General features: G+C 38.5%; 1 protein-coding gene across 1 annotated transcript; it reads right to left on the bottom strand.

Moving 5' to 3' along the window:
• Positions 1 to 793: 793 nt before the first annotated feature.
• Positions 794 to 20233, bottom strand: LOC115008555 (vesicle-associated membrane protein-associated protein B-like). Its single transcript, XM_029432233.1, has 6 exons — positions 19928 to 20233; positions 13994 to 14146; positions 8249 to 8352; positions 7092 to 7172; positions 5523 to 5702; positions 794 to 3511 (listed from the first exon to the last, which is right to left on the bottom strand). The coding sequence occupies exons 1-6, from the start codon at positions 19983 to 19985 to the stop codon at positions 3359 to 3361; spliced, it is 729 nt and encodes a 242-aa protein (XP_029288093.1). The 5' UTR covers positions 19986 to 20233; the 3' UTR covers positions 794 to 3358.
• Between the last annotated feature and the right edge of the window lie 1417 nt (positions 20234 to 21650).

The following is a 21650-nucleotide window of genomic DNA, read 5'->3' as shown; positions in this document are numbered from 1 at the left end:
CGCCAAATCAATCAAAGTGGAAGCAACTAACACGCCAGATGTTTGGAAGAGCCTGAAAGATCCTGGAAATATCTTCAGAACAGTGTTAAGCGTTGTTAAACAACCTTATTGGTTTTTCAGACATAGCTGCGTATTTCATCTGATGCTTACCGCTGTGACGAATGCTAATACAGGAGAGGCACAAACTGCTTTGCAGGATAGAGCGTTAACAAGTCGTTTATTCATCCGCACGCACTCAATAGATCACTTTTTTTATATCTTATTGATTGATGATAAAGGCGTGTCAGAGAAGTTTATATATCTTTTCTATTCTTCTTTATCAATGCAGCTGAAGATACCTGTTCTAAATATGAAATAAAGGGTAACTCAAAGGGTAAACAATTGTACTTGCTGAGTACTCCAGAAGAAGCCGTGTAACGCTGTGATGAATTGACTCGAGTGATGTCACTTAAGGCAGCGTCGGTCGAGGTTACATTAGCCGCTACTAGCATAACACACCAATATTGATTGAAACAAGTTCAGTTGTGGGTAATGTACAGTAGGTGCTGCAGAGATTTAGATTTTTCATTGAAACTTCTTTTTCAAATCAAGCATACTCTTACAAAGATATGTAACATAATACAAAATAAAAAGAATCAGTGTTAATGATTCACAATAAATTATAAGTGCAACATTTCAACAACATGGACCTTAACGGGAAAGTTTGGATTTGTGTATATAATATATATAGTGTATATAAATATGAATGTGCACCTTGTAGCCTGTGTGCATAACAGGAAATGACTTCACACGATTAGGTAGGGGCTTTATTCATTTAATTTATTAAGATGCTACATAGTCCAACCAGGTTGGGTTGTTTTTATACACCAGAGAGACTACTTGAACTAGGAATATTAATCTTCTTCTCAGATAGACTTATTTATTTATTTATATACATACAAAACAGTTTGCCGACTGCTTACATTGATCACGGTGATGGTCAGAGACTCCATGACAGGTCAGTGTAGTGTGTTTTACAGCCGGGCCTGGATCAATCAGTATTCACATGCAATTATTATTGTTTGTTTAATCCTACTTGGAGTACCACATTGGTGGGGGTTACTGCATCAGAGCAGGACAGGGATACATTTTTAAATCACATAATTGTATATTCTGGTACTTTGAACTATTTTTTCCATGTAAAATATTCTGATACTCCAACCAGGACTCATTGAACAAGAATAATTTTCTGCAAGTACTATATGACCCAGGTCTGATAACCCAAGATGGGACTGTAGCTCAGGTCTGCTCTGCCCTCCCTCTAAGCAGCAAGTAATCCTCAACCCAACAACTTTACAGAGATACAGTAGAAACACAAGCTCATGTATATTTTAACCTCTAAGCCGCCAGTCAAATCCATCATCTTCCACTCCACTTAACATGAAAACATGGTGGGACTTTGTCATTTTTCCTTTCAGTTTAACAAAGGGTAATGCACTCCTGCATCGCAAGTGGATACAGTTGGATAAAAATATGAACAACTAGTCTTTTTCCTTCAAATATTGCAAAGTAGAACGACACCCTCCACTGCTTTTTTCCCCCCTCATGCAAATTTGGAGATGAAACAATTTGAGAATATGTTTCGGTTTATTTTTGACCAAAAAATAACCATCAGCTCTGGAACAGTACAATGTCATCATGTGGTCCCCCTCAAGGATATAAACTAGGCTGTATGCTGTATGCTTCCCCTCCCCTCCCCTCCCCCCAAATCTCACTTGAGAAAAAAAATGAATTTGTATGCTTGCAGGAAGATCAAAGGAGAGACACTCTTAATCTTGGAGCATTAAAAATGAACACGTCTTCAAATGCAGTGAGGATATAACATTAATAAGCAACGGATAAATGCTGAACAAACACCAACAACTGAACACAGGCCTGCAGTGGAGTAAAAACAAAACCCCCAGCAAAACATAACCAGCAGCAGAAAGCTGGAGCAGGCAGCTTGAAACACTCAATTGATCTCTGACATACATTTGTCCCAAACAAAACAGAACGTCAACAAATGTATGGCTCAGTTGGAAAAAATGAGAAAACAAAAAAAGAGCTGGAAAAGACCAAGGTCCCTTTGTGAGGACACTGAAGCAGGACCTTGGTGTTGTTGATGTAGTAAGGGAAACACGTAACAGTCGCCTCTACATGCACTTCCTGCCCATTCTCACTATATGTATGCATGCTGTGAATGTGTATATTTATGTTAATGTACTGTATAGTCCTCCGTCTAGGCCTGAGAATAACTTACCCAAAAAGGTCACAAGGCAAGCCTTTCATCTGGTTAACATTTACAGAAATGATTTAATCCTACAAATCTGGAGCTCATTTTTTTTGTAGCAGCAGAATTCTTAAATGATTCAACCCCAACGACAAAAAGATTACTTTAAATCATAAAAACTCAACAAAAGAGAAAAAGAAAATCTGAAAAATGTTGTTGTGCAAACCTACAGCCAAATGACTTTATGATCACCATTATAAAAGCAATTAAATTAGATTCAAAAAGTCCAAATGCAACACTCTGTGCGAACGCATGCAATCAAACGACGCCCCTCTGACAACTGGGGTTGTGGTGAGCAGTGAGTGACAGGTGACGGGAATAAGGTAACGTGAAAATAAAAACGACACGAGGAAAGAAAATGACCTATAGTGTTCACTGATCAATGTTGTTCTACAATCAAAGACGAGCCGATTTTACAAAGCCTCTGATTGCAGGAGTCAGTTTGATAGCCCTGTGTGTGTGTAACCCCGACTGTGTGCATCATCTCTCTGGTAAATCCCTTCCTTAAAGGGGGTTTAGCTGGAAGGAACACCTGGATATACTGTACAGTGGGGGGGGATTACATATACATATACATTGGCTCTGGCCTCCGTCATTTAGAAAAAGAAACAACAATACACTAAAATGACATTCACACAATTGCAAACTGACTCAGTCGCACCAACACTACCTCGCCGGTGTTAGAAAATTGGTCTTGATCACTAGCATTAAATCATGTTTCCATTACCTCCCTCCCCCCCCCCCCCCCCGCGCAGAACCAGTCATCTGTATACATGAAACTTTGGGAAAGAGGGCCAGAATGACTATGTGATGTTTACGTAGAGGCAAGACCTGTAACAGTGGGTTTGTTCATAAGATGATGATCGGTTTTTTTCTTCCTTATATTCTCATACATTACCTTTTACATTTTTTACATAAATGAGACTGAATCAAAACTATTACCGCCCCCCCACCCGGTGGATATGGCATTCCTGATCCAAAATCCCTGATCCCGTGTTTGTTTTCATCCCCCTGAAAGCATGCTGCGGCCCGACCGATCTGCGCTGCCATCTACAAGACCAACTTGCCTACAATGACGCCCACCACAAAGAAGAGCACAATGAGGGCCATCGCGCGGGCGCTCAAGCCCTCGTCTTTCTTCATGCCAATTGAGGAGTGCTGAGATAACACGTTACTCTTCCTCATCCGCAGACCATCGTCCTCCTGAAATGGGGGAAGAAAGAAAAAGCAGCAGGGTTATTATCGTAAACCAAAACAATAAAAAATGTAAATGCAACATGACATTGAACCACAGAAAGTGAACAGACTTGAGATTCCTGGAGATGGACCTGTGCCTAAATTGCTTCATAATTAATCCCTATTGTTTTTAACATGGACATGATTTAAATATTGTTGTAGATCAAATACTATCTAACGAAGCTATTCTATGTACTGTGTATGTCGCTACATACTTTATACACGGCCCAAATAAAAAATCTAAATATATAAAAACTAAAACTTCCTGAAACTCAACTAAAATGTATAAAAAATAAAATCTATTAACTATAAGTAACTATTATAACCTTAAAGCGGGGAAGAGGAAGATGGTGGTCGGAGAGTGAGCGAATGACAGAGTGGAGAAGAGAAAAGGATGACACGGGGAAGAGAGACAGCTTGTCAATCACTCAATGAGATAAGACCGTATTTATTTACAAGCTCAAAGAAATAGGATCTGCTTAAATCTTCATCTGACACAATCCCCAGAGGGCAGCAGAAGGCGCCAGGCTTTAACACACTTCATTTCCCAGCAGCGGGTGGGGGGGGGGGGCTCTCTGTTAGTTTAATCTCAGCCGCAGGAGCAGCCAACAGTCGTTCGGCCTCTGGCAAGAACTTAAAGAGGAGTTGTTTTACTTTCTCCCGGCCGTCTGTGTATGTGTGTGTGTGCATGTGACTCATTTCCAACCAAACTTTAACAAAACCCAATTTTAAACCCCTCCACCACTGATCATTGTGATTGATGGCTAACTCATTGATTTGCAAAATTGCCTTACGAGCTACGAAGCCTGAGGTCTGCCACTGATTATGGATCTGAGCAGTTGCACTTAACGCAAACCTCAATCTTGAGTTACTAAATCTCTATTCAAAGAAATACAGCAAAGGCTGGAGGGACACCGCAACCTCATGTGGAACCACCACTTTGTGTGAATCAAATTTCCACTTAATTTGCTTATCTTGATTGTGAACATTAATCAGTACAAAAACAAATAACCAAATGTGACTCTGGATGTTCAGTGATGTCATCTGCTAATTCTGGTGAGTGAGATGAAAGAGGAGTTTTCTTTGCTCATTCAGCGGAATAATACTTTCTCTCTGCGTTTGATTTAAGCCTGATGATAGATTGGTAGTTTGAACAAATCCTATAATATATATATATATATATAATACAATATATATACAATTTTAATAATAAAGTCATTTTTTTAAAGTAGAAAAGCAAAATAAATGCACTGGTTTTAGCATCTTAAGTGTGAATATTTGGTGGTTTTCTTGGATTTTATAGTAAACTAAATATATTTTGGTTTTAGACAGTCAAACAAATACATTTAAATATGTCAACTTCTCTGGGACATTACAATAAGCAGTTTTCACTAGTTTCTTATTTATTGTAAACCTCAATTAGTTGTTAAATCAAGAAGTAAATCAGCAGTTAGTTGTAGTTTGTGTTGATTCATAGAGTAACTAATATCTTCCACAGGACCAAGCAATATATTCAATGTTTTTTTTGTTACTCATTAAAATACACAAACTTTAAAGGAACAACATCTGAATGCACACCCAGGGTTCAAAATAAAAACCTTTTTTCTAAATGACGGAGGCCAGAGCCGCACTGTACAGTATATCCAGGTGTTCCTTCCAGCTGAACCTCCTTTAGGGAGGAGTTTACCTGAGAGATAGGGAGAACTACAAAGCTACACCTAGTAAAGGCTAATGAGGGAGTTACACTAACACGGACAACAAGGCGCGTCACGATCTGACCACATCACATCATAGGTTTGCTTTGCGGTAAAGTTTGTATTGATCAGCTGGACTTGCATCATTAATAGTTTACCACCAACAAACAATGTCCTTCACAAAAACGGTGCATCAGTGAGACTAAGTTTACAGCAACGCTGAGTCTTTACTTGAAAAAAATAAAAAGATGAACTGACTGTGGTCCTGCAGTAATCTCACTCACCCGGATCTGTTTGTTTTCTTCCCGTAGCCTCTGAGCCTCCATCTGCAGCCTCTTACACTCCTCCATGATCTTCTTTACCTCCCCGTCATCGAGGGTTGAGCTCATTGACTTCAGAGGCAGCGTGGAGGATTCTGACTTCAGCAAGCTGGACGACATCATCTTGTTGGACTCCATGTCGTGCTGTAAGTGGGTCAACAGGGCGACAAGATATAACGCAATAAGTTGACTGTTTGCTGCTACATGTTTCCATGGCGATTCTGACCGTTGACTTTATATTTGGAGACTTGCAGACTTTGATATAGGAACACAGAGCCTCCTCTCAAGCTTCCTAGCTCTATGTTGGTGGGAGAGTTCACCCAGGGGTGCCTTTCATAAGTGGATCAAGCTGGTTTCTATCAGCATTATCTCCATCTAACGGACTCTGTGGTGCACAGTGCTGACTGGGAGCAATGTGCACAGCTTAAAATGAATTGAAAACAACCACCCCGGGTCCTTTTCTCTCCTTGTGTTAATGAAACCAGTGGACTCGGTTCATATCATGACGAGATAATGTCTCTGCAGCGGTGTGGGGTCCTAGAAGAATCACAACAATAATAAACTGCATGTGAGAATGAACAAAGTGGCCCTCTGAAGGGCTGTTGATGCCCGAGAGTGTGAGGAGAGAGGTGAAGGGGGACAAGATGGAGAGAGGGATAAAGAGTAATGCTTAATTTAAAATGTAGACTCAACAACATAAACAAGATAGAAAAAGTGGCAATGAGAGATATAGGAAGGAAAGAGAAATCAGTTGGACAGTATTAGAGTGCAAAAAGAAGAGGAGCGATGAAGACTGACATGGGACAGGATGGAGAAAGAGGTGGGGAGCTCGAAAACAACAATAAACATCATAGCCCGATAAATAATGCAGCTCCACCTTGAGACAAATATCAACAAGCAAACAAATGCACTGCAGAGAAATACGCAATAAAAAGGAAACAATTTGTTATGTTTGATGAAGACGAGCAGCATAATGATAGAAAACTATTAAAAACACATTACATACATTTGTTGAATACCTGATTCTGATTGGTCAATTATGGCATTCTACTGTGTGTTATTTCTCTTTAGCTACATATTATATAATAATAACTACAGACAGCTGCTATGGACGCAGTTTGATCTCACAGCGAGCGGACTATATGTTTTGGCATGTTTTAAATCAATGTATTCGGTTTTTTTTTGTCAAATGATTGATTGATTTATTTAGTAGCTGTGTAATAAGCAGGATAATGTACAGCGAGTGGGTCATTATTGTGAAATAAACCCCTTCAGGGTGAGCAGGACCTCTCCGCCTTCACATCTGGTTCCTGCTCTACATGTCGGATTTATTTCGTAATAACGACCAGCGCGCTGTATTTTATCCCTCGCTTGTGCCATTGATGCTGAGGCCAATTACTGTGATTTAAAAAGAATAATAGAGAGCAATGTGACACATCATTGCCTCTAGTGTCTTTGATATCTAGTCTGTAGTGACAACCAAAGCTGACATGGTGAGGCGAGGAGAGAAGTTGAGTAACAGCGTGTACTTACCGTTTTTTCATTCTCCACTGGCATGTCAAAAACACATCTCAGCTTGGAGTCCATCAGCTCATCTGGTTTAGCCTCCTTCCACTGAAATAAAGAAACGTGCATTAACACATTATCTTTTTATTGTTCAAAACAAGACAAAGGGGACTGTTTGTAACAGGCTGCTGATAATGACTCTTCACAGGAGGATGCAAAGATAACCACCTGTCGATATATTAAACATATTCCTTCATAATGTCTTGATTTAGCACTGAGTAATACAAAAACACTTTAATAGTTTACATGTCTATGCCAGTGAATCCTTATTAAATTAGATATTTAAAAGGTACATTTTATATTCTGATTATCTACAGATTGTATACATAAACATAGTATGTTTTATAATATTTATTTTCAACATATAAGTAATTAGTGCCTTTGAGATTGTCCAAGTTAAATGTGGTTCCACTTGGGTGTCAGCAGCCTGATGTTCAGGGGAAAGAAACACTAAACTGGTTTGCAAAAACATAGTTGGTATCTATGAAAATATGATATTGTGCAGCTGGTTGCAAAGTACTGTAGAATAATTTGAGGCTCGCAGGTATGATTACATATATTTGGCTGTGGCTGTGTTCTTAGTCAACTTGCATTTTTAACATTTGTTAACAACAGTTATGAGGGAGACCTGGAGAGAAATTTACTACGAGAACAACTGCAGTTAATCTCCTTTGTGCTCTACTTACAACCCCACCCACAAAAATCTGCCTTCAAGTCAAACCTCTGTCATAAGCATGAACATTGTGTGTGTGTGTGTGTGTGTGTGTGTGTGTGTGTGTGTGTGTGTGTGTGTGTGTGTGTTTTTACGAGTGTGAGTCACAGTATCATACAACATTCTCGGCAATTTACTGTATGAATGTTTGTTGGCCAGCGGTCGCAAACATGACTTTGAGATCACACACACGATTAGGAATAAAATGAGCTCTTTGTGTTCTTTGAGACGCAGCCGATCATCCTGGCTGGGGGGTTTTCCGATTTGAAGTTCTCTTTGTTTATAGTTAACTTCGATGTATGTATTGTATTCCATGAGTTGATAACAATGTGTTCTCTATGCGTTACATCTGCGTGCAAAGCATTTAAAATATTATGCATTTAAACTGATTTTAGGAAGAAGACACACTCACCACTCCCTCCATGTCGGTCATGTCAGGAGGTGCTAGCACAGACTGGACCATGAACTTGTGTTTGCTCTTCTCATTGGGATCGTAGTCGAAAGGCTGTAGCATAACTGAAATACAAAATGACAGTCGAGGTCACATTATAAAGAATTGATTTTAACATACTTCACATGGCAACATGTTTAAGATTATTTATTACCCTTCAGTTAATACCATAAAATAAAGATAATAAAGAAACATGGGGAGAGAGAACTGGGGCTGATAAGTGACCAAAGTTGCATCCTACAGTGTGAACAGCAAGTCCCCACATGATTACCACAGTCAATATATTTTGTTATGACTCCCTCAGTTTTATTTCCCTTTTTTTAAACCTCATCCTCACTTCACATCCTCAGGAGACTCAGGAGAACGTGTCTTGTTAGTATCATTCAAACTGGGGCAGACAGGCAGGAACATAATACGAGTTGTGGGTAAAGTCCGCCGCCCCAAATACAAAACAAACTCCAGCGTTTAAGCCGATACTTTTCTTTGTCAGCAAGTTTCCATTTCTCTCCCCTTTTTGAATCTTTGTCCACTTCTTGGATTAAATAGGAATTAGTGAGTATCAAATACCCATGTGTTTGTCAAAAAGTAAACTAGGTCCTCCACGTCTTCAAGGCTCTGGGCTTACCCATGCTGCTTGGAAAAAGTGGTTGAGATGATTTATTTCTAAGTTTGCGTTACCATGACGGCGAAACACTGACGAATCTACAAATACCCCAGGGGGTAATCTTTCTAACAGCTTCAAAACCCTGTCTTTTCCTTTCTTAACATTACATATTGCTCTAACAAAAAGCAGGTGTTGGTTTGGAATACGACTTTAACCCATCACCACATCAGTCCTCTCGGTCAGTGGTGTGTTATTTGATGTCATTCCAGTGACTGAGAAGGTATTTTAAAACTGCAACGGTGATTTACAATGATCACTTTCTTATGTCAGTATTCAAGTGAAGGGTGGAAGTGCAGAGGGGATGAAAATAGCTATTGATGGATGATCTATTTCTCCTTTGACTTTTTTTAAATGAGGGCAATTGAAAGGCATATTTTCACTATGTCTACAATGCCTCCGTGATTCTTTGGCTTTTACTAGAAACAAATGACCTCCTAATTTGAAAGCTGGCGTAGCTATGAGGATGGGTTTCATATATGGCACATGCCAATTCTCCCTAGAGTGGAAAACCTCAGAGATGTAGTGCACCATTACAGCAATCAGGGCAGTTCAATATCGCAAACCAGAAACAGACGGCATGAACAGATTGAGAACGTCCTGTTTCAGTCAGACCCAATTTGCACAGCCATCTACCTCAAGTCCAAGGGGACAATACGGGAGAATAGTGCAGGAAGGCATGCAAGTTTCTCGAGCTACAGTGAAAAACATGACATTTTAAGGTCCTCCTGAGCCAAAGCCTGAGACGGAAAAAGCACAGCCACAAAAGGGTCTTTGAGCGACAGCCTTTGAACACACCTTTACAAAAAAGCTACTTCTGCTAATGGCATGATTTAGTATTCTTACACGCTGGGAAATCATTTATAAAACTCACAGAGGCTAATTGTGTTCAACACAGGTCAAGCAGGCAAAGGCCTGCCTGCTTGTTGATGATGAATGGAACCATTAGAGGGGTGAGGGGAGGGAGGTATGAAAACGTTCCTTTCCTGTCTAATTAATTGTGTCCCATGAGACAAGATGCTCACAACAGAATAACGACTAACTATTTACCTTGAGGAGCTCACAGAGGTCCACCCATGGAATAATTATATTCCATTGTGGGGCTGCAAAAGTTTATTTTTTTCATTATCAATTCATTTAAAAGAAATCTATGAAATGTCAGGAAATAAAGATATTCCATTTGCAATGATATGAATGCTTCACCCCCGAATAGTCATTTGTATATCAATTACTCACCCCCCCCCCCCACAATAACTTGAATTTGCGATGAAAAGTTTTTATCACATGCCTCAACAGTGAACGAAGAATCCAAAAAACTTAAAGTAAAAGTAAATCGGGGGCCACGTTTAGCAACAGCAAAACTATATCAAAACATCCAGTTTACAAACAACTTGTGCACTATAATCCAAGTCTTGTTTATCCAGTTGTATCCTCACTACTTCTCAAATGCATACTTTTTCGCTAAAACCTTACTAGTTAAAACTCTTCCACATAAACAGTCTCACGCTTGCGCGGGGCCGCTGCTCCTCCGTGCTGAGTGCTGTTTATGTGTTTATGTGAATTGAAGGTAAAACATGGTTAGTAATTGATACACAAATGATAACATTGGGGGTGAGGTATTCCTTTAAGAAGCTACATATATGAAAAGGCTGTCATTCAACTAACTAATTTGATTAATGAACTAATTGAATCAGCTCAACTCTATAGCTTTGGGTGTGACTAAATGAATTCATCATAACACACGAATGTAGCTTCCATTTCCAAGTATTATGTCACTCTATTTCAATAAAAGTATGCAACTTGAGATTATGAATTCTCAGCAAGATAGAAAATAAATAAATAATTAGTTTGACAGTTTAACACAAATTTAAAAACGGCCAAAAAATCAAAAGATGAATGTCTCAGTTTAATGAGCAAAACACTGCATTCATCAACAAATAAAAAAGTAGATACGAGTTCATTTTGAACATTACGTCACGACACATGAGACCGTACAGCTCATTGTCACACCCCGAGCTGTAACGGTAGTAAACCTTCACACCGATAAGCCTAACTTGTTAAAAGGGAGTTCTCTGTCTACTTTGTTGAAGATTACTCAACACAAAAAACCTGGTCAAAGATCAGCAAACCTACCGGGACAATATAGCGTGGGAATGAGGAAGAGAGTGAAGTCAACCAGCGTTTGAGATACAGCCCTGGAGGGAAAACTCACCAGGATGTAAGAGCTAACTCTCATAAAAAATATTCATATTCAGACTTCTTAGCGCAGCGGGATCTCACACTTCTGGTTTTGCTCTCCTGGGTCAAAAAAAAAAACACAAAACACTAGACACCAGCAAACCTACTTTCAGGGTGCGGAATAACTCAGGAGTTAACAGCATGTAATCCTCCACACGTCTGCAGGAGTCACCACTTAGAGGTTAGGTTCTAGGAATGTAGTTGGTGGGTAAAATAGTGAATGTGGCTTTTAAATATTAGAACAGACCTTGTCTTTAGCATATTAGCAAACAATTTCATGAATATGGATGTCAATTAAGACAGGAGAATCTCTTCCTCGCGCTTTCATGACAGAAGCCACAATAGAAATGAGTGTAAGGACAAGCTAGTGAAGCTAATTTAGATAAAATGCAACACAATAATTGTTATTTTTTATTGTGGTATGTTATTTGTCTTTCTGCCTCTGTTGAAATGATAACAATTCCCGAGCGTGTCAGAGAAACTAAACTAACTTTTTCCCAGAAGAAGCTCAATATTTGTGGACACAAGGATTTTTGAAACATTCACGCCACATATTTTTCCACTGGATGCCGCTACATAACACCAATCAACCTCAGTAACATTCCTGCGGTCATGGCTACATTGAACATATACAGTTACAGCTGGGTTGAGCTTCAAAAGCACTGTGTGTATCCTCAGCTGAGCCAGCAAATGACACATCTCAGGGTTTGTAGGTATCCTGTGGCAGACTATTCCCTTTCGCTCCGATGCAAGTGGATGTCTGTGTAGCTTTTGTTAAAAATGACTGGCCAGAAATACGAGACAAGCTGGACTGCAACAAGTTACAGGTCATATCCAATCTTCTTAGATGGAGAACAAAAACTCTGAGTAATAAAAATGTTATTAGGGGAATTACTTTTTTCAGCATATTTTTTACACAAGAACATTATTTATTACTAATGTTGGTATGACAACCAAGCAGTGTTTGTGTCACTGAGCTGGAACAGTCTGGTGTGTTCAGAGATTTTTTTTATCAATTAAATGTAATGTAGCTTTTAATACCAGGAAGAAAGAGCACATACAAAAAGGTGCACCGTGGAGTTTCCTTGAAAACAAACAAAAGTTATGTTTGCATTCAGAGTTACACAAAACACATTGTATGTGTCCTTGAAGTCTAACAAACGAGTTGAATGCATTTCCTTCCGCATGACACAGTTGCAAAGCCAAATATGGCCGCACTCCAGTTACTGTAAATGGAATGCAGGCGGCATACAAGGTGGCAGGTATGACATTGAATCTCTATCAGCTGATAAAAAAAACAGTAGTGGAGATACTGTGATAAACTTTAATAACAACCTGGACTAAGTGACTAATGGTCCGGTTTTGATTGAGAGTGCAGCTGCCGGCAGCCACGAATTGGACTGCAATGTAATGCTTCAGTGCAATGTAATCATATCGGGCAATTACGCACCGCCGGCACAATTGCCCAATATAATTACATTGCAGTGGTCTGGCTCGATACTGGACCAATTTCAAAAATTGTTGCCCTTATTAGTCACAAAAATATAGGAAAATAGGGTCCAGGTTGAAAAATACAGAAGTTACCCTAAAAGATAGAGCACAATATCTTTACCATTTGGATCTAACCACCAAAAGCCATATGAAATGCGTGTTTATTAGTCTACATTGTTTAGGATGATGTTGGTAAATGACACATAGTATTTTGTTTACGTGCCACAAAGAGCTCGTGATTCTGGGAGGCAGAAGCGACATGTGCTGTTTTGCATGTTGAATTAATATGTAATGGAAACCACGCCCAACTGGGTTTGGAGCAAACAGCAGAGTCACGTGTGCTGGGCCTTTTATAAACCTGGGCTTTTCATCAAAGTACCTTAATGTGTGTTCAATTTAAATGCACACAATGCCTGCAAGATAAGAACCCACAACCGCTTGTTATCCTGTTAAGTACACCGCTTTGTGAGTTCTCCCTGAAGACAGACTGGACACTAAGAGGTTACAGACCATAGCATATATGTTTGCCTCATAGTGACTACATTCTCAGGAAAGCAATCTCCTTTTGGGACTCAAACCTGTGACCTTTCTCAACTTAATAAGAGTGAAAAATAAAGGCAACTGACAGAGAGGACTGTGGGCCCCGGTGACACAGTTTGCAGTTGTTGACACCAGATAGGGGCAGGTTGTAAAATGAGTCTGTTGCTGTAAATGGCAGAGGTGGCACAGAGTGGAAACACTAGCCTGTACCTGTCTCCCTCAGAGTGCACGGCTGGGAATGAGGCCCGCCAGGCGGGGCTGGGGCGAGAGGATGCGGGAGTACTGGGTAACGGGAGAGGACTGGGGGGTGTGTGTTTTAGAAGGAAAAGAGCAAACCCATTCGGGATACTTGAGATATATTAGTTTGCGCTTTCCTTCTCACAGATACTTGGTTTTTAAATCAAGGTACAACTAAAGACAAAGTCAGGGATATGTGGATGGTTGGAAGTCATGGTTGTAGCGACTAGGGCTACAAAAATCAATCTTGTGGTCTATAAAATCACATACTTATCACACCGTACGAGAAATACCTTCAAGTTTCTTACTTTGTCTGACCAAGAGTCAAAAAACAAAAAGGGGCATACAGAAAAGCACAATCCTCATATTTGGCACCAGCGAATGTTTAGTATTTAACTTGATATAATACTTAAAAAGATAACGTATCAAAACTGTCAAATAATTTTACGTGAGATCAACTAAACATTTTACCTTTTACTACATGTAAACTAGCCTGTAAATTAATAATGGCCCCAGCTTAATCCCATGTCAATCATTACCTGAGACGCTGATTGAGGTGCCCGCATCGATGATTCCACTGTTTGGCCGCACACAGTACCTGCGTGGCGCTGTCGTCTTCACCTTAAAGCACACATTCCTGTCTGTAGGGTTGGAGAGCTTGAGATTTGTGGTGACCACGTCTGAAAATGGACCTGCGAAGAAGGAAGATAAGGTAGAAGCAAAACCAAAACATACAACTACACAAGTCACATTAAATGGCAACAAATCATAGAAACATAAATTAAAACTGGACGGAGAGACATTTTAATTATGATGTTGGCCAAAGACACTCTTAGGAGTTATGAACTCACACGCTACACACAAAATACTATTTATCACTTGAATTGTTTGAATGGTTGGAGAAGATGACACATGTACAGAATAAAACTGACACTGGCATACAAACTCAAACAAGCTGGTAATGTGTGTCAGCTGGGCAGTCAGAAAGTGACACCAAAGACAATGAGTCTCTCTTAGTCAACAAAATGCAAAATCATCATCCGCTGCTGCAGAAAAAGCACTAGTTAGAATATATATATATATACGTTTAAAAACCTGACAAACAGGAAAATAAACTATCAAGCTCAGGCAGACACAGCTGTTATATATATAAACAAAATGTTTTAAACATTATGTATTTACACTGACATGTCAAGTAAGAAAGTGAGAGAGTGAGGGCTTCATTTAATTCAGTAAATGTAATTATTATGTTGTAATATATGGTACCATTATTATTGAAAATCTTTATCACAATAGAAAACCAAATTTAAATAAAATTGCCAAATATTTAACACAGATACTAAAAACAAAGCAGAAACAGGTTCATCTAAGCTTTTTCAAAATAAAATAAGATGACTGCAATGCCAGTGGGTAAAGCCTATTAGAAACATGTGACATGTATGTTAACACATTTAAATGTGGTCTATCAAGGCTTAATTGGATGTGACTTTAATTATAACAAATTCAATCTACTGCCCACAATTTGGACCTTCAGCTGCATACTTTCTCTATTTGACCTGATATGTTAGATACACAGGGTTTCACCGCCTGTTTTTAAATAAGGTTTTTAATAAGTTTGACTGGAAGTCGTCCTCAAGATAAATTAAATCAAATTAAATCCCAAAATAAAACGTGTCAGTGACACACCCTGGTGAGAACTGGATTAATGTAAATGTCAAGAATGCAAACTAAGCCATCTGCTTTCTAGATTGATGTCGACTACTGATGTCTGTTTGTCCTTTTGATTAACAAAAACAATTCTAGTATCAATTTACCAAATCCTCTAAATAGTAAACTGTGCGTACAAATCTATAAATCACAGGCCTCTGCTACTGCACTACCATAAACAGAATAGCTGATGCAGTTTGGAATCAAATACATGTAATTAATGCCATCAATGTTGATGCAGGTCACATATCTCTAAAGCTCTCACAAGGCCTAATGCATTAAGTTGCACAGATTTGTCAATAATGCAGAAAACCCTTACAACAAAAGCAACAGCAAAATAACACCGTGCCAAATCTAAAAGGTGAGCGAAGGTTAAGTGAGTTTTCCATCCAGACTGCAGCACTACATTGTCAGTGTTTTTTTTTTAACTAACTAACTTTCTATGGTAATCATTGTATCAACTACTTGTACTGGATTTTACCTGTCAAGTAAATTGGATAGTTCAATTTAGTTTAATTCTTTCCCAAACATGGGAGAGTCCATGTATTTGACACATTTTCCTCTGGTCTTAACCTATTTAAAACGCCTGGGTGAACAGCAGCTACGTCCAATTAGTGTTTAATAATCTCTATTGGTTATGAAATAACACGGTGGTCAAGGTAACGCTCAACCTTGAGTAACATCTAATGTTAAAAAAATAAAAGAGAAATTAGCAATAACCAGCAAAGATGGCGTCCCCTTACTAAGCATCTGATTGGCTTGGTTGTTTAAATAGCCATCAATGAGCACAACACCAGGCATATTTGAAAGAAATATGTGGGCAGCGATTCAAAGGTTCATAGGCACCAGATAAATTCAGCGGTATAGTTATTACACTCACATGAAATACCGCGACAAGAGCAAGCAATCTCCACCTTGGTGTAAGGTTTTCTTTTCCCTTTAGTGGTAATTACAATAACAGAAAAGTCAAATCTGTTGGAAATGAGAGCTCTTGCATGAACACTGTAAGAAAAGAAAGTACTAAAACCTAATCTGGGTAATGCATTTGACCCTGGAGAAAGCCAAGAGTGTAATGAGTCTTCTTTCATATTATGAGCACATTATACATAATTGGAAGGGGTACAAGTCTAATTTTATGTATTACCTAAGTACTCCTTCTCACAAAACCACATTGTCACATGTCCTTAAGTTATTCCTGGCAAAAGTTTTTTATTGACAGGACACTCCAGAAACGGCAAAGCAAAATGTGTCCATATAGCTAACTGGCAACATTTAGTCACTCCTGATTTTTTCCAGGAAGGCTATCTGAAGTGAGAGCAACGCTAATTCATGGTGAGGTTCCCAAACGCAGTGGGTACAGTGCCAATACCACACACTTTACGACAGACAGACTTGCAGAAACTAAGTTGTCATTTTGGAATTTAAAAATATAATACATAAACCATGGAAAACAAAATACTATTCATAAATTATTCTAAAAATGGCCTAAAAGTATTTGCAAATGTTTTTTGTAATTTTGGTGCTGCATATGAAGATCTGTTCATATCGTACACATGATAGTTAGTGACCCGCCATTATTAAAGTACACATCTATATTAGTTGATTTGGGTTTTGAGCTTTGAGACATTGATGTGTTTTGTTTGTGACAATATTCTTAGAAAAAGCACAACTCATGACTACTTAAGAGTGCTGACAATGAATCCATTTGTTTAGCAACTTCCAGTTACCTAACTACCATTTTAACTTGTGAAATGCTACAGTTTACAAACCCCAAAACTCAGCCATCCCAGGTTTTCAGGAAGTTTTCTAACTAAATAACAAATTAGGCCACTACAGTAGCTATTATGGTGAGCAAAACCTTTTGCGGTTGACAGAGGCACACTCACTGTGAATGAAAACATGGAGCTATTTCAGAATTAGCACATACACCAGATTCAAGATAAAGTTTCAGCTCAGCAAACATCCAGAGCAACTGACACTTCCCTTCCCCTTTGAGCAAAGACAGAGAGGAAACTCAGACCCTCACAAGCTTGGCTTGACTTCTAAGGCTTTTAATGAAAGGGACTCACGCCACCGACGACTGTACACCTGATCTACCACTTCCTGAAAGTTTCTCAGGATAGCATCCAACTCACAAAAACCACAAAAGGAAGTTAAAAACTATTATAAAGAGATAATATTTGAAGCTGTTATAAACAGCAGATATAAGGTGAGGAGCAGGGAGTATGATTTGTTAATAATACCCCTAACGAGTAGTATTTGGCCCACAGATGTCTGATCCTAGGCCTAACAAGCTGCTACCAACAGAACTCCTCTTTATTTCCTGAAGTTTCACAATGCATGCCTACATATAACTTGGGGCCTGAGTATTGGCATGTGATTTGTGGTGTTGTGTAGTATACTGAGAAGGCACACAAGTTAATTCTGTTTGGTTAACGCTTGGAAACGTACTTCCAGTCAATGGTTTCACCACTGTTTCAAATCAGTGGGCAAGGTATATTAAACTACAGGTAACCAAACAGTTCTTCTGCTTCGTGCTAAGTTACTAGTGAAAGGATAAAGTGTGCAATATTCTATTTTATCTTTACATCAACAATCATGAACCATGAAAGATTAAAACCAACAACAAATTGATCCTATTAACAAGTATTGACTGTGTTGCCTGATAAAGCTTAATAAAAGATTACATATTTTTAATTAGCCTTACAATGCATGGCATGTTCCTTTATAACAATGAACTGAGTTTATTTTGAGTCAATCCCACATCGTCCTGGTGCTGTAAATATATATATTTGTTTTTTTTAAAGGTTTACGTCTCAGTGGGAAATAATGGTCTGAGGCAGAGAGCCACAGAGAGGGCAGGGAAGTTGACAAAATATTGAGAGACGGACACTGTTCCTTTTGGGTTCTTTCATGGCATTGTAGACAATTAGAAAAATGGAAAATAACACCATTGTTATTCCTACACTCACTGGTGAGACAAACAGACCCTCAAGTAAAGATTACTGACTACAAACAAGCTTTAAAAATGTATACATTTTGAACACAGCGTCTCTTTTGATAGATGACAGTACAAATATGGAATATTTTTACTTTTTTTAAATGTAGGATTTACTTTTTTTTTTATATTTCTTGATATAAGGGAAACCTATCTGCCATGGTGGCAGGTGACCTGAAAAGCCACAGCCAACATTTACCCTCTATTTGGCTGTTGGCAGGTGTGGAGTTCATTCCCTGCCTCTGGTACATTAGTCTATAATACACTTTGAGGTGTCTTACAGTGGTGGGGAAGAGAAAATAACAAGACTTGGTAGAAGAAACTATATTGTGGCATTCTTCGCCTCTGATTTGTCCATTATTTCCATATATCAGGGCACCTCATTGTATATTATTACTAAAGCAATTTACAGGCTCACTCAGAGCATGATACAACTCAGACACTTCATTACTGCTATAACGAGTTGAATGCTTATATAATGTGCCATTACACTGGAATACTAGTAAATAAGCTAGTAAGGTAACACGAGAGCAGCACATTTGAACATTAGTATTATGCTACTTTAAATTGGCAATTCACATAAAAACATAGTGGTGTCAGTTGCCGAGCTCTTCACACTACAATGAAAAGCTACTCAGTAGATATTGGGGCAAACAGTTTAGTGCAGCTGGTTCTTTTAAGTGTAATGTTGGGGTGCTTAATGCAAAAAACATATAATATATATATATAATAATAATAATAATAATAATTTAGTTATAGAGCACTTGTCAAAACAGAGTACAAAGTGCTTCACAGAGAGAAAAATGAAATACATTACCAAAATGAATGATAAAATACATGAAGGGCAAAATAATAAACAAGAAAATCTGGATATGTTTTCCGATAACAGTATGCTTTAGGAAGACACTAAATAGAAGACGCTGACAGCCGGGCAAAGGGAAGTACAATATGTGTTATCAAAGACAAGACTAATGATAAGAGTAAAAGTTAGACTGTGTTTTTGAGGGTGTCTTTCAACAATTAAATAAATCTATGAAACTATCTGGCTTCAATACTCCAGTTGGTACAAGGTGCCATATTTCAAATTGTGGCATGATGTCTGTAATCTGTTGCAAAACAGATACAGTAGGAACATTATTTGGGCCTAAAGCAACGTGACATATTCCAGCCAAATGCCGAGCTTCACTAAAATGTCTATTAGCGAAAGTAAAGCCCAAACGATAAGGAGGCTTGGCATGTTGATGGTCCGTAGCTAACACATCTTTAAGTAGCACAGGTTGTGCAGCTTTTTCGTCCTGTGAGCTGTCAAGTTATTAAATGACAGCTGGCTGGCCAACAGAGCGAGACAGCCAATCAGAGAGCGAGCTAATGTTAGCTAGGTATACATGCTAAGGATGTTGTAGCTTATGTGAAATGAAAGGTTATTAATTTAATAGGTTGTCACATATTTATTATGCTTGCTATATCCATGCACATATGTTTCGTGTTTTGCACTTGTAAACCGCTTTAAAAGCAGTTGCTGCAGCAGAAATGTGTAACAAGGCCTGGCTAGCCTGGTTAGCCGACAGAAGCTAATCCAGCTAGCTAAACGCTAGCTAGCTGTCAGTTGACCTGCCGTCCTTTCATTCGTATTCTTTTCTTACGAGGGCAATAGTGTCAAAATGAGAGGTCCAGCTTCTCCCCGGGTTGGTAACCGTACTGGCCTGCCCCCGCTGACAGAGGCAGCTCCCCCCTCCCGTCCAAGCCGCCGGGCCCTCCCCTCTCTTACCTCTGAATTTCAGTTCGTGCGGAGGCTCCAAGAGCAGAACCTGTTCCGGCCTGGCCATCTCCCAACAGCTGGAGGAGCGGGGTTATCGCACTGCAACCAGTTCCTGTCCGTTACCCCCGTGTTAGGATGTTGTGGAGTGCTGCAGCGTCAATACGAGTTGTTTTATCAATGAATTGGCTGTGGATATCCTGTCCCCCCTGGTCACTACTCGAGCTACTAACGGCTGTTGTGATGCAGCAGGAAGGGAGCGAGAGACAGCCCGGTGACGTCACTACCTCTGCATTGCCACCCAGCGGGGAGGGTGACAGCAGGGTGATGATGACTGTTGATGGGTGATACCCGGGTGCACCCAGCAGGGACGGTGGGGCCACCAGTGTGAAAGGTTATGGTTAAAATATGTAGGTTTTTATTTTAGACCACAGCTTCTAAGTTTAGTTTCAAGCAGTGATGGATTGTGAAGTTTACTCACTACTGTACTTAAGTACAATTTTGACATACTTGTTTTTCCATTTTATTACTCAGTAATAATAAAAATATAAGCATCAACTATTACTTCAAAAACTAAAAGTAATCATTCTGCACAACAGCTCATTTTAGAATTATATATGTTATATTAATGAATTCTAATTATTGATGCGTTATTTTGTCCATACTTTAATGTCGCAGCTGGTAAAGGAAGCGCTTATTTTTTCACTAGGCTATATATACTGCCAGGTAGCTTGTGTTTTTCACCAATAGATCAATAGCCTAAAGTTTTATATAACATAATAATACATCACAAATTATTGATTAAACATGTCAGCACTAAACTCTCTTTGTGCTGCTACTGAAAGATTAATTAGGTAAAAGTACAAAAGTATTAGCATCAATATATACTAAAAGTACCAAAAATAAAAGTATTATGCAAAACGGTCCATTTTAGAATCATTATATTGCTGAATTATAATTAATCATTTTCGTAATTAGGCGTTTACAATACAGCATCCCTGTAACACCTGATGCAAATGTTTTCAGTGCAATCTAAAGCTATTTACTATTTTTAATCTGCTATTTAATACTATTTTTAATGCTATTTCACATTTACATCAACATTGTGATTATTGTACTGTAAATGCTCTGAATAATTTTGTACTAATTGTTATGTTTTAGCTGTGAAGCACTTTGGGCTGCAATTCTTGTATGAAAGGTGCTATACAAATAAAGCTTATTATTATTATTATTATTATTATTATTATTATTATTATTATTATTATTATTATAATAATCTCTTCTGGTATTGGTCAAACATCCAAGACTTACACATCAGTTGTTACCCTCTCATACTCCAGTGCACACTTTTGTTTTTCTTCACATCCCCATAGTAACAATACATCTAAAATAACTCTTTTTTTGTTTAAATGGTACGACGATACTGTATGTCTCATAATGAAATCACTTTGTGGATAACTTGGTATAGAGAAAGATTAGTCTCTTAGCTAACAAAATAATGTTTCTTTTAAACTTCTTCTACATTTACCCAGCTGATTAAGAATATGCCCTTTTGAATAACATTTAAAATGATTTTGGAAAAAAGATTCCTTTGGCAGCCTAGAAGATAACATAAATATCAATTTCAAACATATTAAAAATCTTCTAATGTTATTACATTACATTTCACATTAATAAATGGAAAGTTTAAGGTTAAGCTTCTTGGTTTTCACAAAAGGTCAAATTGACTACCACC

The sequence above is a fragment of the Cottoperca gobio genome, chromosome 5 (genome assembly GCF_900634415.1).
Source record: "Cottoperca gobio chromosome 5, fCotGob3.1, whole genome shotgun sequence".
In the NCBI taxonomy this organism is placed as follows: domain Eukaryota; kingdom Metazoa; phylum Chordata; class Actinopteri; order Perciformes; family Bovichtidae; genus Cottoperca; species Cottoperca gobio.
The sequence above is the reverse complement of the archived record's forward strand: the minus strand, read 5'-3'. Positions and strand labels throughout refer to the sequence as shown.